General features: G+C 36.0%; 1 protein-coding gene across 1 annotated transcript; it reads left to right on the forward strand.

The window, feature by feature from the left end:
- The first annotated feature begins 806 nt into the window (after positions 1-806).
- Positions 807-17,579, forward strand: NME8 (NME/NM23 family member 8). The gene is made up of 15 exons (XM_062497333.1): positions 807-839; positions 933-990; positions 1,910-2,016; positions 3,040-3,111; positions 3,322-3,438; positions 4,370-4,439; positions 5,621-5,697; positions 6,938-7,030; positions 10,973-11,118; positions 12,418-12,596; positions 13,711-13,855; positions 14,668-14,772; positions 15,484-15,635; positions 16,612-16,756; positions 17,357-17,579. The coding sequence occupies exons 1-15, from the start codon at positions 807-809 to the stop codon at positions 17,577-17,579; spliced, it is 1,722 nt and encodes a 573-aa protein (XP_062353317.1).
- Positions 17,580-18,534: the final 955 nt, after the last annotated feature.

Below are 18,534 nucleotides of genomic sequence, written 5' to 3' on the forward strand. Positions count from 1 at the left end.
CTATGTCTCAATCTGTGATCTGAAGGGAACAGTTTTGGTGACTGTATCAGGATAGTTCAAACCCTGGACATATTTACTGGTTGATTTCTCAAATAACAGTGTAAGAGGAGGTCACAATCATCGAGGCTCTATAATTTTCCCTGAGGCAAAGACCATCACCAAGAACTCTAGAAACTCAAGCTGCTCATGCTAATGTCAAACTCCCTCGACATATGTATCTCAACTGAGATCATTGTTCAGTCCAGTTCACAGTTAGTTGTCTACCCTAAATATATGAAGGATATTATTTTTTAATGACAGAATGATGAATGCATCAGAATTCAGTTTGGGAGTTTAGTTATGGGGCACAAGTATGTCATTGCTGTTTATGTATCACAGCAGACAGGAAGGCTGATTTGATGTTATTATAGTTGAAGCTCTTTAATCAATATTTTTATGAAAAGGTCCAGGGTTACAACAGCTGTCATTCCATTAAAGTGCTTGTGGCTATTCTGAGCAGAGTGATTATAAGCTTGAAAATTGTTGAGGTTAAAAGCTTTGCACATCTTAACAGATTAAGATACTAAATTTTCTTCTATTTCTTGTGCCAGTTGGGTTTTGCAAACAAGTTGTATATTTCTCCGCAGAATTCCAAAGTGTAATATTAATTACCATCATTGTTGGGACTTATGTTGAGACACATGCTAAGGGAATCAGAAGGCAGCAATACTTTTAGAACCATAAAATTTAGTTCTGTATGTCATATGGTCATTTAAAAAATTTTAAAGTGCTTTGTATTTTAATATTGTTCCTATAATCACAGGGAAATGGCAAGCAAGAAGAAAGAAATCCAGCTGCAGGTACAAATCCTAATTACTTAATCAATTTTAGAGGAAAATAGATGCTTCTTCTGCCTTTTTAGAAGGTTAAAATTTTAATTAATTTTGTTTCAGACCATAATAAGCAATCAAAACCAGTGGGATGAAATGCTGCTGACAAAGGGTATAGTAGGTACTAACATTTAATGTATTATTTATATTCTTTCATGGATATATATGCAGGTTTTCATATTTATTTATTATCTTTAACAGATGTTCTAGAAGACTATTGCCATATCTTTTAAAGATAGGCTGTATTAATATATATTTATAAAGGTATATCATAGAGTCATTGAATCATAGAATTCTTTCAGTTGGAAAATACATTTAAGATCATATATTATAATTTTGATTATGCAGTATCTTATATGATAAATACTCATTAAAATAATATTTATCTAAATTTTATTTTTATATACTGCTATACACCAGTTTTTAGAAAATACCTTTCCAATATGGTATTCTTCATGGTAGGGAGTTGGACGCTTCTGTGTATAAAATCTTGCACAGACTAAATAATTACTGCAGCATTCTAGAGAGTGCATGTTTTATGCCATGCATTATTCCCAGTTTTCAGTTCACTTAGTCCAATAACTATGTCTTCTATGTCCGGTAGGAACTGTTTTTTTGGTAAAAGAAACAGATCTGTAACAGGATCATATCAACAGAGGGATAGTAATAGGCAAAGGCTCAGGGAAGTGAAAATCCTGTAGAATAAAGATCTAGAAAAGAATGAAAACCAACAGTGGGAAAAGAAGATGAGAAAATAAAAGGAAAAAGAATATGAAAGAAAAGTTGCTATTTGGATTAATAATCTCAAATAGTATTCTGAAGTAGGTTTCCAATGTCAAAAGTAATTGAAATGAAACACTATGTATCCACTAATATATCCACTGAATCCATTGATGAATTCATGATATATTCATTGACTAGAAGAGGACTGAAATATTAATTTGAATGCATTCCCAGGGCTGTTTCAACCCAAACATAAATGTCTCATTTTATAAGTTCCTCAAGTAATCTGTTCATAATTCTAAACGATTACATTTTAGTAATAGAAGTGTATCAAGCTTGGTGTGGTCCTTGCAAAGCTGTGCTGAATTTATTCAGAAAAATACGGAACGACTTCAGTGAAGACAATGTCCTACATTTTGCCGTGGTAAGGACATAAATTCTATGTGTGACTATATTTACATTTTTATTTAAATATATCTTCTGATTTGCATATCCAGAGCTTTTATTTTACTGTCCTTATGCTGAGCTGCCATATTTTTGACCTGGTTGCTTTCCCTGCATATATCCTCCTAAGACTTTGTTTAGAGGTAGATTTGAAATTGTAATAAATATGTAAGAAGCTATAAGAAAAAAAGAGCTAATATCCCACAACTTTTGCTTTCCTTGATGAGGTTGCAGAAATATTCAGAAGCCAGACTATACAATTTTTAGATTTCTGCATTATGGACCATTGCATTTAAAATTCTTACATCTGTGAAAAACTGTTGCATCATTTTTTGCAAATGTTACCTGTCATTTTTAAGAAAACAAAAAGGGGGAAAATTTTAAAAAACCCACAAAACTGTAGTAGTAAAAATATTTGTTTACACTAGCAATATATATATACATGAGTGAAATATATCTCATATTTAAAGTAGATAAATTTGTTTCACAGACTCAGCTTATCCAAGATATTGTCTAAGTTATCCTTTTTTATGTTAGTGAAAACTTAAAATTCCACGATGAAAGAACTTTCCAGAAAAAACATGAATTTTTTGTACATGAAAAAGGCAGGGAGTTATGTTCCAAGGCTATCTCACATGATTTCATACATTGGACCACATTTCACACAAAAAAATCAATGCACTGGATAATCTCTTCCATCAAGACTGCATGGGCTAGTTCTTCATTTATAGATGTTATTACAACCTAAATGAGAAAATAGTATCAAGAGAAGATATTTTTACATTATTAATTGCTGTAATACAAAGGGAGGACAATCCCATGTAACCAAAACAGTTCTTTCTTCATCACTATAAGGACTGTTAGGTGTATTTAGGACTGCAGTTTGAGTTTGCAACACCAAAGTATATAAGAGTGGGGTTTTCCTGTGAGTAAAAAGGTTTCCTTTATATATGCATATGCATACACACTTATGTAAGCAAATAATTTTTTTGTCTGATTTCAGGCAGAAGCTGACAGCATTGAAACTCTGAAGCCATTTAGGAGGAGCTGTGAACCTGTGTTTCTTTTTAGTGTTGTAAGTACATCCTGTCTGCTTACTTCTGCCTTAACTTGTTTCATTCTGAAATAATAGAGGCAGTAGTAGCTTTGGTATTCCCTTCATACACCATAGGAAATGATCCTGTAGCTAGAAGAAAAATCAAGACATTGCATGTTTCAAAAATTCAAGTAAATGTGTAAATGAAGTGATGAAAACTCACTGAGAGTGTTATTTTCTCTTCTACAGCATGGTAAAATTCTTGCACTGGTGAAAGGTGTAAATGCCCCTCTCATAAATAAGACAGTAACGGAGTTAGTGCAAGAAGAGAGGGAAATTGCAACTGGAGCGAAGAAATGTGCTGAGGTACTCACAAACCAGATACTTATGCATAAACATGTCTTTTTATTACATTTACACTGTTTCTCTAAATGTCTATGATAATGTTCAGATAATGTTTAGTTTTCTGTATTCTTGTCCTAACAATAAAATAAATAATAAACATAAGGCAGGTTTTTTTTTAGAAATCAAGTAAAATTATCTGAGTTCTAAGACACTTCTAAGGATCATCTAGTCCAACTCCTCCTGCCATAGGCAGTCTCACCTTTCGCTAGATCAGTTTGCTCAAAGCCATGGGGATTGCTCTGTACCTAATGAATCGTTTGCTACTAAAAACAACAGCCATTCAACAAGTCTATTCTATCACCTTTGACTCCTGAGACTTCCAGGTAACATAAGGACATAAGGGCAGCTCAGTCTGACCTCAATAGCCTGCACCGTGAAAGATCCCATGATTGGAATTCACAGTACTAGTAAAGCCTGAAAAGTTAATCCTCCCTTGTGGCTTGTTCTCCTCAGGACCCCAAAATTTCTACTATGGTACCTTATAAAAACTTAACAAACTTACAGGTTAGTCTAGCAATGTAAGAAATTGAGAGAGGGACAAAATGCTACTAGCTCACAAATATTTTAGTAATATTTTTTCTTTCAAGGCTAAGTAGTTTTAATATATATGCATCATATGAAACAAAGACATGAGAAATAATAACGTCTCATTGCTTATTTTGTTAAAATGGAGATGAAATAAGAGAGTAAAAAGAGCTTTTTCACAAACTGAAATTCAGTTAAGGAAAGTCAGACTGGTCAGACTGACCAGTCAGTCAGTTCAGGTCCTTAGAACTGTTTGTTTTCCAGGGTAGCAAATCCATTCTTACATTAAGATAAATGTGTTGTAAAGATGTGACAGCTATGTTTGGTGACTGGTGATGTACTTTTACTCCATTTGCAATTACCTTAGGTAGAAGAACTAGTTTTTCAAGAAGAAGGTTCTGCATCAGAAGGGTCTGCTGAGGAGGCTGTAGAAGAGGGTAAATATATTTATTTCGGAAATGTTAACAGAAAGAAAGAGATGTCTTTTCATTAATAATTGTCTATGTCTAGCACTAATAGACCTTCCTTTGGTTTCATTAATGAAATGCTATGATTGAGCTTTCTTCTGTAAGGAATTAATGTATTGGACTGTCATCATCAATATTTTCACCCCCACTCGGGGAACCTTCAGACTTTAGACAGAAGTTGTATGTGCCAGGGAATTTTCCTATGTAAAGTTAAGGCCTGAAAGTCACTTCTACACTGTCCCTGTACTTCTGTTGAGGTGGAATACTAAGACGGAGCCAACCTGAGAGGATTGAAAGACTTAATCCGTGAAGCAACGGCATGCCTTTTGCCTCAGATTACTCTTTCACCAGATTAGATTTAACATCCAATTTAAAGAAGAACATAAATCCACAGTAGCAGGATAAGCTTCCAAAAAGATTGAAAAATAAGCACCATCCTGTTTAAAAGTCCTGTCTGTGATATTTCTCAGGTTTTTCATTAGCTGAGACCTACATATTTTCTATTTTTATTGTTATCTATGGCTACTGAATGTTCCTATTGCTTCATCTATGCAGAGAATGTCATTCTACAACCCTGAGGTAATCAAACTCCTCCATCCTCTCCTTCTTCTTGATCTTGCAATTTTTTTTCCCTGTGAGAGGCATTAGATCTCAGTCATTGCATCCCTTTTCCTTCCTTTTCATGTTCTGTTGGTTTTTCTTTTTAATTGTATGGTTCAACTGGCATATTGCTGACCCCAGCTTTAGCTTATATTTTTTCTCATGTGAGACCTAGAAGTACAGTACTGTCATTTAGCAATTATCTACAGACTTCACACTAATCCCCAGAACCTAAACATGATAGAAAATCAGAAAACAGGGCTTTAGCTCTGGTTCAGCTTCAGGTTAGAGGATCTCTCAGACACTTTAATATATTAACATTTGGTGGTAATGTTTTCCTTAACACATGCAGATCCTTAAGTGTTTCTAGTACTGCTAACAAGTAGTAGTCTGCTGTTTCCATTATCACTATCTTAAATTCTTCTACAGTTTTTGGGATCTGATTGAGTTACAGTCAAATGCTTAAATGTAAACTTCAGCTCCAGTAAAGACAATCCCCTTAATTTTGCTGAATGTATTACTTAGCAGATTATTTTTCCCTTTTTCAGAAGAAGTACTCACTTATTCTATTGGAATTATAAAACCTGATGATGTCTTATCAGGACATGTAGAAGAAATTAAAAAAAAGGTAGAGAGAAATTTAAAATATTAATTCATTCTATTCATTTAAGAGGCATAATAGCAAAATGTAAGGTTAAGTATATCCTAATTTATGCCCAGACTTTGGAACAGAATCTGATAAAGCTTCTCTGCTAAGGGTGATAAAAGCTCAATAATTTTTGCCTGAAATAATATGGCATTCAGATTTATACTATTGCCTTAATATTCTATGACAGCAGAGATTAGACATTGATTCATATTGCTTCTGTTACAAAAAAAATTGCTTATAACAATATATATCAAGACCTAATAAGAAAAAATTTTAAAAGTGCTCTGACAAGGACAGCGTCCTTTGCAGGGAAGGGAATCAGAGTACTATATATTGTTTCTGCAATTACCCTACCTTAGCAGGAAAGGAAGGAAGCTGAGAAAGGCAGGAAAAAAAATACAAAAAACCAAACCAAACCAAACCAAACCAAAACAAACCAAACCAAAACAAACAAACAAAAAAGGAGCAGCCGCTACTTGGCTACTTGGCTCATGAGGTGTGCTTACCAGCACAGCCTTGTTGGGGCAGGCTTAAAACACTCAGCAGCACCACAGGGGCTTTTAAAGGGCTAAGTGCTGGTACACAGGTTAATATTGGTGTATCATCAGTACTGGAGCTGGATACTGCCTTTGCTGTTAAAATATCAGTACATGGTTCAAACCTCGTAACAATGGACTGTGAACTTTGATGCAAGTCATGGGCACATCACTCACAAATGCTTCCATTTAGTGCAGTAGCCTAGTTTAAAACAGGAAATAATAAAGTAGATTTCATTTTTCTTTATTTGCTGTTTCTAAATGCAAGTAGTTTAGCCTAATACAACTGTTAACAAGCATACATTTATGTGACTACTATGGTTGCAATATAATTTATAATATCTTGCAACATGAGTTGCATGTGAACCACTCACAGTGATCCAAAGGGGTTTATTCAATGTGAAATAAAAGGGATTATTAACTATTGAATGAATGTACATTGAACTGTACTATATTTTTTCTCAAACATTAACTTAGGGGTATTGTAATCTTGAATTTAGTGAAGTGCTTTGAAAGGCTGGAAGTTCAGTTTAGGCAAGGATAGCAGTTATATTTTGAATATTTCAGAGAATTTAAAGTTTAAGATAGCTTCCAAAACCAATCAATCTTTAGATTTACAATAACATAGCATTTTGTATGTATCCATTTTCAAATGCCCTTGAGTAATAACCAAATAATTGCAGATTAAAGATGCAGGATTTGACATTAAAGCAGCAGAGGAGAGAATGCTTACTGAAGAGCAAGTCAGAGTATTTTATGCCCGGAATAAAGAAGAGGTAAAAACAAACTAAAAGCTTAAATGAAAGGAACAGGTAGAACAAATAATTGTTACCAGATGTGCCTGCAAATCTCTGTAGGGTAAACTTTAAGTATATTGAATAACTGAATTAATGTAGATTTAGTACATATAAAATAGATATTCTCTCTCCCTTTTCTTTCACTAACTCATATAAATATCACTATGTTGTAATTTAATATTCCAACCAAATTAAACTGACCTCCAATTAAATACTAAAATACTTTGTTCTTCTTTCAGTTAACTAAATGTGCATGATTCCTTAGACAAGGAGCTAAATTTATAACACTATTTATCAAAATAAAATTATACTGATTTTAGAACATGACCCAGTGAGTTTTGTAGGAAAGAAAATTAGGGTGCTGTACAGATTATTTCTGCAATTCCTCGACCTATGTGACAGCACCTATTTGACATACATTTTTCCATTTTTCCAGCCAGAAAATAAGTGATACTACATATAACGTATATTTTTTTTTTATTTCTTTCCAGATTTTATCATGGGCTAGTTCTGGGAATAAACATGTGCACAGACAGAGAGGGAGAGCAGCTCAGCCAAAATGTATTTTTTGTGTCTTGTCCTATTTTTGGGGACAAAAATAGATAAAGACAGATATAAAGTTCAAGAAAATAATTAAATTAGGCTGTCCACCATGAAATGGCAGTGCTCTAGCAAACTAGCACCTGGATATGGCCGTATTTTCCAGCAGTGTGATAGCTAAAATTAACTCTTCACAAGGATCTGAGACAAAAAAATGAAGTTGCTTAGCAAATATTTATACCTTCTGCTGTATGTGTAAGATAGACAGAGGCTGGAATTATATGCAGACAAATAGTTTGATATTATTAGAGGGAGCAATGGAAGGGTTCACCTAATCTGAAGGAGAAGGTGGGAAGGTGTTCCTGTGGCATTCCAGAAGAATAAGAGTGAGGTGAGAGACTTTCTCTACCAAAGTCAGAGAGAAAAAAGAAAACTGATAGTAATCACTACCTGGCTGCGCTATGGTTTAGAAAGGGAAATCTTGTAAGGAACCATGAAGATCTTGGTTTTAGGAAAGCTGGGATTGTAGGTTAGACAGGCAGTTTTGAAACAGAGATAAAAGTAACTCATCTTCATAGGAATGGCAGCCAATTTGAGACTAGATAAATGTAGAGGTCGACACAGGAAGAACAAAGAAAAGCAAAACACACAGTGTTTGACACATCACAGAATCACAGGTTCACAGAATCAGAGAATAACTTGGGTTGGAAGGGACCTTAAAGAACATCTGGTTCCAAGGGCAGGGACACCTTCCACTAGAACAGGCTGCTCAGAGCCCCATGCAGCCTGGCCTTGAACAGGGCTCCAGGGATGAGACATCCACAGCTTCTCTGGGCAACCTATTCCTATCACCTTCACAGTAAAGAATTTCTTCTGATCTAAATCTACTGTCTTTTAATGTAAAGTCATCCTCCCTTATCCTATCACTATATGCTCTTGTAAATAGTCCCTCTCCATCTTTCTGGTAGGCTCTCTTTAAGTATACAGGAAGACTGCAATTAGGTGAACACAGAACCTTTTCCAGGCTGAACAATCCAAATTATTTTAGCCTTTCCTCATGGAAGAGGTGCTTCTCATGGAAGAGGTGCTCCATCCCTCTAATTGCCTTGGCGGCCTCCTCTGGACTTGCTCCAACAGGCCAATGTCCTTCCTTTGCTGAGACCCCAGAGCTGGATGCAACATTCCAGGTGGGGTCTCACCAGAGCAGAGCAGAAATCCCTTCCCTTGCCCTGCTGACCACAGTGCTTTGGATGCAGCCCAGGACACATTTGGCTTTCTGGGAAGCAAGTGCACATTGCTGGGTCATGTCCAGCCTCTCATCCTCCAGCACTCTCAAGTCCTTTTCCCCAGGGCTATTCTCAATCTGTTCCTCCCCCAGCCTGTGCTGATACCAGGGGTTGTCCAGACCTGGGTTCAGCACCTTGCATTTGATCTTGTTAATTCTCAATGCTCATGGCCCCCCTCCTTGTGGCATGTTCCTCTGGATGGCATACTGTCCTTCAGGTGTGTCATCTTGGTGTCATCTGCAAACTTGCTGAGGGTGGTGCACTCAATCCCTTCACCTATGTCATTAATGAAGATACTAAACATCACTGGTCCCCAGTATGAACCCTGGGGGACACCACTTGTCACTCATGTCCACTGGTACTCTGAGTCTCTGACCACTACCCTCTGGATGCAACTGCCCAACCAACACCTTATCTACTGAACAGCAACCAAAATAATTTCTCTCTGCTTCAGAGAGAAGGATGTTGTGAGGTACCATGTCAAGGGCTTTACAGAAGTCCAGACAAATTATATCTGTAGCTCCTCCCTTGTCCATGATGAAGTCACTCCATTGTAGAAGGCCACTGGGTTGGTCAGGCAGGACTTGCCCTTGCTGAAGCCATGCTAGCAGTCCTAAACCACTTCCTTGTCCTCCATGAGCCTTAGCACAGCTTCTAGGAGGATCTGTTCCATGATCTTCCCAGTCACAGAGGTGAGGCTGATAGGCCAGTAGTTCCTGGAGTCCTCCTTTCTACCCTTTTAAAAGTTGCATACAATGTTTCCCTTTTTGTCAGCCATCTGGGACTTCACCAGGACTTTTCAAATCTCATGGAGAGTGGAAAACAACGCTATTACACCATAGCAGATCCCTGCTAACATTAGGACAGAAGAATAATAAAACTGCTATGAACTATATGGTTCCAGAGAGCCCTATGCATATTGAGACCCCAATTGCTTGGCATTCCTTAAGTTTAATTTTAAACTGAAAAATGTTGTTAAAACATATTGATCCCTTTGTGCTCAGTGAACAAAATTATTCCTGATTTAATACTCCACAATCTTGCTGAGTTCCTGGAGTCTGCCTTTTACAAAGGAATGGACACTCAAGGTGATACACCTTCAGATTAAACTGGAAGCAAAAATTTTTTCTTTTTAATGATGAAGCTCCAGGAAGAAGATCCAGGAAAGCCAAAATTGACAGCTACACGTAGTTCTACTAACATAAGCAAGAGTACTTTTGAAGCCACCACAGTCTAAAGACACCCTTTATGCATCATCCTGAAATTTTTTGTACTTCATTCTGTTTCTTCCAAGCTTGTTCATTTTGGGAAATGGGTTAAGAATACATATAGATATGAAGACAATTGAAAGAGAGAAATAGTGAATTGAAAGCATATATGCGAACACTTCATCCTCATATTACTAAAGGAAAGAACTATAATATGCAATAATGTGATGCTGACTTGTAAGAATTTAATCAAATATTTAAAAAGATAATAGATATCCCCAAGAAAGAAGATGGCATACAAAAAAAATTAAAAACTCACACCACAAGCTTCAGAAGTTATTCTTTTGATGGAAACGTACTTTTATAGGATTCAAAGTTGAAGCCGAAGAAGTGAAAAGCAGATAGCAAAGCAAATGAAGGGAAAGCTTTCAAATGTCTTGCAAGCAGCTCATTGTTCCATATTTTTAGCCAGCTACATGACTTAGTTTCAAAAATTATTCATGGAACTGTATTGTAGTTTCTTATGTCACACTACCTGCTGTACTACAAGCATAGCAAATGATCACATTGAATTTCTAGATAATTTTTTCATTCTTGTCATTTGCATTATAACCTGGAAGAACATCCAGTACTTGTTTAAAGTAGTAATATGACCTTCTTTATCTCAATTTACTTTTTTTTAGACATTTGATAATGTTGTCTCAAATGACTGATCAAAACAATTTCCAAACAATCTATCAGAGTTCTGAGGCATGTATACCAATGCCAGTTTGGAACAGGAACGTATGAGTTACTTTAAAAGCATAACTGTCTCATTGTCAATGACAAACAGAATTCCTGCAATTCATTAATTAATGGGGGGGGGGGGGGGGGATTATATTTTTTAGCCTGACTTTGACGCATTTGTTCAATTCATGATGAGTGGACCATGCCATGTTTTGATAATCACTAAAAAAGAAGCAACTGATGCTATTCCTCAGTGGAAAGAACTACACAAAACAAGAGAGTCTTGTGAGCCTGAGGAGCCAATCAAGTAAGTACCAGTGAAAATGGTAAGTACCATGATTCAGTCACACTATTCAGAGCACACCATAAACCAAAGCATGCTCCTACAGACACAGATGTGCCCTTGTGTGCGGGTCCAGGGAGCAGGCAGAGTTCATCGCCTAGTCCTTCACATGCCCACCACTAGAGATGTAACCCCAGGTCTCATGGGAATTCAGAAATTCCTTGCTTCCTAGTTAAAAATGACAAGCTAAGATCATTGATCTCTTTGAACTCACATTCAGTGGCTTCTCAGAACAATGGGAACAATGGTATACTTCAAAGCTGATGCAGTCCTTGCAATTCTAGTTCACCCATGCAAGGGGACTGCCTGCACTGCCAATTGAAGGTTGCACTCTTTCCCATGTTTTCTCCTGTGTTTCTTGGGAGCTGCAGATATGGCCTAGGGAAGACCAGGGCACATCTGAGGCATGCTCTTCTCCCTGGGAACACTGTAAAAGCCAGCAGAGAAGGGGAAGTGTACTGGGGTTTGTGTCCCCAACCTTCCTAAAGATACAAAATAATTTGTAAGGATTAGATGTTCACAACCATGGTATCTGGAAATATATATTTTTCTTCTATACCAAGGGTTTATAGAACATTTTAAGAATGGTAGTTTTATACACAGCCTCAGACAATAGAGTATACCAAAAAAAATCAAATATTGGATTAAGATTTATATTTAAATTAGACATTTACTTAAAGCAACACGAGCTCAAATACTTTGTCCAGAAAATAATTTGTTATAGTAATTGCCATTTTTGTTGATGCCTGCTGCATCCCTTTCTGCATTAATTTAGTACAGCTGGGAAATATTGCATTTTCTGCAAGTGGCCAAGAGGGACTTTATTTACACAGCTAAACAAACAGACAAGAAACAATGAGAAGTGTCTCTGTTATCAACAACTCTGTAGTGCTATAATTTTTATGATCATGCTGTGCATGAATTAAGCACAAGACTTCTACTGATCATTCATTATATGCTGTACACTTGTCAATAGTAATTCTGTCTCGTGTAACAGAGAAACTATTTTGGATAAGATAGAGGGGAATTGTTAAAGCAGCCTGGCTGAGATTTCTCCTTCAAAGTACATAATTAGGCACTTTTTGAGAAGATTAATAATTCTCTTCTCAGAAATGTTACTTTTCTCATTAATCTGAATTTAGCAAAAAACTTAGTTTTGCATTCTATTCTTATGTTTCACTAAATTTTAAGAAAGTCTTCAAAAAGTCAGCTTGTTAACACTAAGCAGTGACTTGAATACTGTATTACTTCATGTTTCATCAGGTTGCCAGGACTCATGGAAACTGAGAGTCTGGTAAATTTATGTGATGTGCAAGACAGTGTTGAAGATGCCAGCAGACAGCTTGCCTTCTTTTTCCCAAATATTCATATAAATAAGGTAGAACAACATGTTGAAAGGACTTTGGCCATAATTAGACCTAGTCTCTTGAAGGAGAGGCGAGGTAAGTGTTAATAACTGTACTTTCTATCAAGGGTATAGAAATACTATCATATTTTGAATTTTGAATTATAAATTCTAACTCAATTAATGAGAAGTTTTTAGGTTATACTGTCTCTCCACCATTAGGCCAGCAGAAATCTTTGTCTGTAATGAAGTTATGAGGTTAATGTTTTTCATATATTGAAAATGGAAATGTCAATGATATTTTGTTCCTTTGGTTAATTTTTCAAGAAATTCTCTAGATGGAATATTTCTAGAAGATCTCTCAGAGAAGCTCATATTTTCAAATGTAGTATAGGGGACTAGATTTCTCACCATAATTAAGTAGCTGGTATTCTTGAATAGCAGGCTCAAGATAGATCAATGCCAAGGGGGGAAATATCCAATCCAAGAGGCTCTATGCTGCATGAGGCAATGCTACTCAATTGCAGTTCTAAACAGACAGTGGTTTTACGGATTAAATTTAAAAATCTACTCCATTACATTTGGAGCTTCATCCGAACAAGTTTACTTTCCTTCTCAATCATATAGTTACATTTCTTCCTAGATTTCAGATACTATTTTTATTTCTAACTTGAGAATCCCTGTACTTGAGCAAATTTATGTGCAAAGAGCTGAAAGACTACAATTATGATCTTTCCTTGTGACTTTATTTTATTTACTGTTGTCTAGCATGTTGCTTAGAGCAGCAGTTCTGCAGTTCATGTTTAGGCAATTGCACACTAATTTTGTAGGTAATTTTGACTTTTGCCAAATACTGCTTACTTACCCCTGTGGTATTGTAAGACTTTGTTAAATAAACATTTCACCTATTCAAATTCCTTAGACCTCTTTTTGCTGGTAGTAACATGTATTATATTTCTCAGTCAGGAATTCCTAGTGAGGTTTTTTAAGCAAGAGAATGTTTAAAGATCATGAGCATCACTTTTCTAAATGTCCAGGCAATTAGTGATGCCTCCTAGCAGTTGCTTTAAATTAGTTTCCTGTTCTTTAGTTAAGAAACAAATTCACCCATAAAATGTAACTCTATCATTGAAAACTCTGCGTCATTTCTCTACAAGTATGCAAATGAATGAATGGATGTCAATTTAGCATTATTTCAATATATTTAACAGATTCCATCATGCAAAGAATAAAGGACGATGGTTTCCAAATAGCAATGCAGAAAGAAATAATTCTATCTGAGGAACAAGTACGTACATTTTACAAAGAACATGTAGATCAAGATTACTTCCCAGTCCTTCTAGAGCAAATGACCAGGTACATTGAATGAAAAAGGAGAATGTAAATCTATAGAATCTATATAGAATCAGATAAGACTGAATTTTTCACATTAAATAATTATTGAATCATAGATGCGCAGAATGGTTTGGGTTGGAAAGGATCATTATTGCCCCTCTAGTTCCAACCCCCTACCATGGGCAAGGACATCATCAACCTGAATACATTGCTCAGAGTCCCATCCAACCTGGTGTTGAACACTTCCTGCATAATACATGGCTGCAAGATACACATGTGTAAAAGTTTATTCAAAGACAAAACAGGAACAGATAACTGTAGATAATGGAATAATTTCCAAGTACAACAAATAAAAAACCCCCAAGCTTTTAAAAGTTACTACCTACTCCATATTGCTTTATATGTATGATGTCTCAGTGGCCAAGTCCACTGATTTGAGTGAAAACAGTTTAGGTATGCTCTTAAAAGGCTGCATTTAGGTTGTTTGTAGGAGAGCTCTGAAATCGTCAACCAGGTTGTGTTCTGGATATCTTGGGGAAGAGAAATAAATCATGTTTGGATATTCCTTTCATATGGAGTTGGGACATGGTTGTGGAATGATCAGTCTTTCTGTCTTGCCATTGTAACAAAACACAGTCACCTTGCAATTTAAGTTCATATTTAAGCCCCATAAGATTTTATCAGCCTGTGCCTGTTTAAATAATCATACCGGTTTTAAGGTCCTCCAGTACTGGGGCTCATTTTCCTAGTCTGGGCTATATATAACCAAATTACTTTTTAAAATTTCCAAGAGTTTAATTATTTTTTTTATGTTACTTTTCCCCTTTGTACAGTGGTCCAACTCTTGTATTGGCTCTAACACGAGAAAATGCTGTATCACACTGGAGAGGTTTACTAGGCCCAAAGACTCTTGAAGAGGCTATGGAAAATCCAAAGAGGTAGTAATTGCAGAAGTAAACCATTATTCACGGCTTCCAACTTAATTTCACATTCCTCATCTCATTCCACATTCCAACTAGTGTAACTATAGTGCCATCATCTGGAAACAGATATGCATTTCTGCAGTTTTTTAAGCTTAGAAGTACTACTGTATTACACATAGAAACTGCAGCATTTTTTAGATATAATGGCTGCTAAATAGAATTAAAAGCTGAGTTTTAAAAAGTGCAGTGAAGTGAAAGGGGAACCCTTAGTCTGTGAGTCTGAGAAAAAATGTTGGCAACATATATTCTTAATGGGGGGGGAAGGGGGTAGAGGTGTTCTTGAAATACCACCTTTATTTTTTCTTGAAATACCACTACAATTTTCTTATAGCTTATTAAAAACATTGCATCAATAGAATATTTTATTTGTGACTAAGTTTCTCCTATACATTTTATAAACAGACAACTCAGTTCTACATGCTCATCACATTGCTCCAAGAAACTGCAATGGTATCATCTTACCTGCTGCTGACAAAAAGTGCTATTTCATTAAGAAATAAGTGTTATATTTTGGAATATAACAACACGAGTGTTGGGAGGGAGGGTGTTCACGTTTCAGGTTTTCAGATCAACACTAATTTATATTCCCTGGGTTAGGGCTAATTATAGTTCAGAGCTCAAAATGGCTATGGTTTTAAGTATCTTCACTCTTTTATTGATTCTTAGTTTGCGTGCACAGTATGCGATTGAAAATGTACCTATCAATCAGCTGCATGGAAGTTCCACTGCTGGTGATGCTCAAAAGGAATTAGAGTTCTTCTTCCCTGAGGAGAAAACCTTTGCACTAATCAAACCAGATGCTGCTAAATCTCATAAAGGTAAGGCATTTAGAAAGCATGGGCTATATCTAGTGATGTAATAATTTCTACAAAAGATTCTTCTGATTCTCTGAAGTTCATTTTATGTGCAGAGAAATGCTTTGACATGGCTTGCATAATTCAGATTGAGATCTCAAATGTGACATTTCTTTTGCTTAAGCTGCCTGTAGGTCTTTCTTGACTAGAACAGGGGTGAATTGAAGAGAGTTCCTAGCTTAGTTAAACTGTTTCAAGGCCAGGCACTTCTGCAGACTACCTGCCCAGCATCTTTATTAGTCAAAGGAGAGAGACACTTGTCCAACTTCTATTACTTATTTCAGACAGGTATTTCTATTACTCAAAAGGGGTCATTGCTCAGTTAGATGCATTCCCATGTTTGGTTTAACTTACTGCTAGTCTAAGGGAATAAGGAGAAAAAACCAACAAACTAGAAACAGCACTATGTACAATTCAGAATCTTGCCCTAAGGATGTTTGCTTCCACTCTTTGTAAATCCACTACCTAGACCCCCTATTTAACAATATTCTATTCTCTCCTAACAAATTGCAGTAGTCTTTCTAATGCTAATTCATCATTGGCTTTTGTGAGTCTATCTTCCCCTCTTGTGAAAATCCAGATTGATTTTGGCTGGCCAGCTGATGTTTGATACAGCATTGCAGTCCACATTCTGCTCAATGTGAGAAATAACAGTTAATGCTATTGGCACAGTTTATTAAAATCTAGGTATGATATGTCTATCAAGATGGATATCAAGTGCAGTGACAATGTTTCCTGCCTATTTTATAGGACTGCTAAAACATTTCTTATGTTGTCCATATTTGGTTTAATATTGTAAGAATTCTAATAGCTATTGGTAATTTTTTAGAAAAAGGCGTCTAATATTTTCTGCAACTTTTAAAGTTTGAGTGTATGGGGTTTGCATTTGTTGCATCTAAAGCATTTCAATAAAAAATGAGCTTGTTTGTTATTCTCCTAGATGAAATTATGAAAAAAGTTAAAGAGGCTGGATTTAACATTTCAAAAGTAAAAGAACAAGCTTTAACTCGTGAAATGGCTGCGCAGTTTTACAAGGATCACGAAGGAAAACCCTTTTTTGAACAGTTGGTGAATTGTATGACACAGTAAGTGTCTTGGTTTACAGTACAGAGGTATGTAAGTAGACATCACACTTTCTATAGTGCCAAAAAACCTGCTACACCATAACTGGTGCAAGGATTTTACAACTTGTCACTCTTTCTGGCAAGTTTAGTGGCTTCTAGCACAGAATACTGTTCCTTTAAAAGGAAGATTAACAATTCTTTTCAAACTTATGGGTAGTTTCATTTTGGATTTTATTTTCCCTTAAAAGGAACTGCTTTCCAACAGAATCCTTTGTCTTCTCATGCAGGACAAATATCTCCCTCATAATATTGTTAGTACAGCTGATAAAAACAGTATGTATTGTCTTGCTTCAGAAATTATTGGGTGAGAACGTCTTTTGGGCAAGAAGTCCAAATCCAAGTATCTGATCATCATAATCTCTTTGGTTTTCAAATATGGGATTATTCCTTAAACAAAACACACAGAAACAAATTTTAATATTTAAGGAGCTTAATAAAATTAAGATTGTTCAATGCTTATTAGCATTGAAGGTACTTTCATGGTACCTCTGATATTAAAGCTAAGTCTGCCTCTCAGAAATCTCAGAATAGTGTAAGAGTTTCTTTATATTGATTTTACAGGGGTCCATCAGTAATAATGGTTTTATCAAAGGAAAATGCTGTGGAAGAATGGAGGCAACTAATGGGTCCAGCTGATCCAGAAGAGGCAAAGAAGACCAGTCCTGAATCAATTCGGGCTCAGTTTGCACACGATATTTTGTCTAATGCTGTTCACGGATCATCTAATATAGAACACGCACTGAGAAGCATTCAGTTTGCATTTGGAGAGCTGGATGCAGACTAAACAATTAAGATACAATTTCTGAAAATTGATATTCATGTAATTAGATGTATTTATTTACCCAACAACTCTATTTAAGACTACAAAGACACACTTATTTTTCTTCATACTTCATCCAATTTTAGCTGGGCAGTTTTTGTTATCAACTCTTCCATTTTGCAAAGCATATCAATGTAACAGGTAATGCCCGCTAGGAGTTTGACATTGGTAATTGTTTCTTTATGTATGTTTAGTAGATGATTTTTCTTTTATAATTTTAACAGATTTATGTCTTTCCAATAGTTCCAGGATTCTAAAGTGCTTTGTGTATAGCTACTCTAAGAAGAGCAAGGAAGGACAAGGGCCAAGGAAGGTGATTAAAAGACTATTAATGGCACATCCATTGGTGATGTGGATCGAGTTCTGCAGTTCCAAATGTGAACCAAATGGGGCTCTTGGACCACTGGCCAACTGTATATGTTTGCATCCCTGGTGAGATTGCTCTAGGCTGTTAAGGTCTATTGGTTCCCTCAGGGCCCTGAAAAACATTTGCACTGTTTATCCATTCTTTTCTTAAATAGCTTCTAATGATTACTGTCACAGGTAGGATAATAAACTAAAAGGTCCTTTCCAGTCCATTTATTTAATTCAAATATATCAGAGGAACTAAAATATAAAGCCAGTTCTTACATAACAGCTATTCTTGACATGAACCTCCTTACTAAAGTGGTGAAATCATATCCTGTCCAGTCGAACTTGGCTGGCCTTCATGAAGAACACAAATTTCTGTAGCTGATGTATTCTCACTTTTGCTGTCTGTCTGTTGAAGGTTGAGATTCTAAAGTATGGCATTCACTTAGAGCAATTCACTTACATTGTTGATTTTAACGGTGAAGTCTAGAAAGAATTAAGTTCTTCTTATACTTCCTTTGTTGTTCCTATTGTATTTAATACAACTAGCTGCTATGAACAGCTTCCT

Source organism: Cinclus cinclus, chromosome 1 (assembly GCF_963662255.1).
Source record: "Cinclus cinclus chromosome 1, bCinCin1.1, whole genome shotgun sequence".
Classification (NCBI taxonomy): Eukaryota; Metazoa; Chordata; class Aves; order Passeriformes; family Cinclidae; genus Cinclus; species Cinclus cinclus.

Excerpts from the sequence above, each read along its gene's own strand:
- NME8 (XM_062497333.1), top strand. The coding sequence starts at position 807 with ATGGCAAGCAAGAAGAAAGAAATCCAGCTGCAG. Across the intron at positions 7,031-10,972 it reads ATGCCCGGAATAAAGAAGAG|CCTGACTTTGACGCATTTGT; the intron begins GTAAAAACAAAC and ends TATATTTTTTAG. Across the intron at positions 14,773-15,483 it reads GCTATGGAAAATCCAAAGAG|TTTGCGTGCACAGTATGCGA; the intron begins GTAGTAATTGCA and ends ATTGATTCTTAG.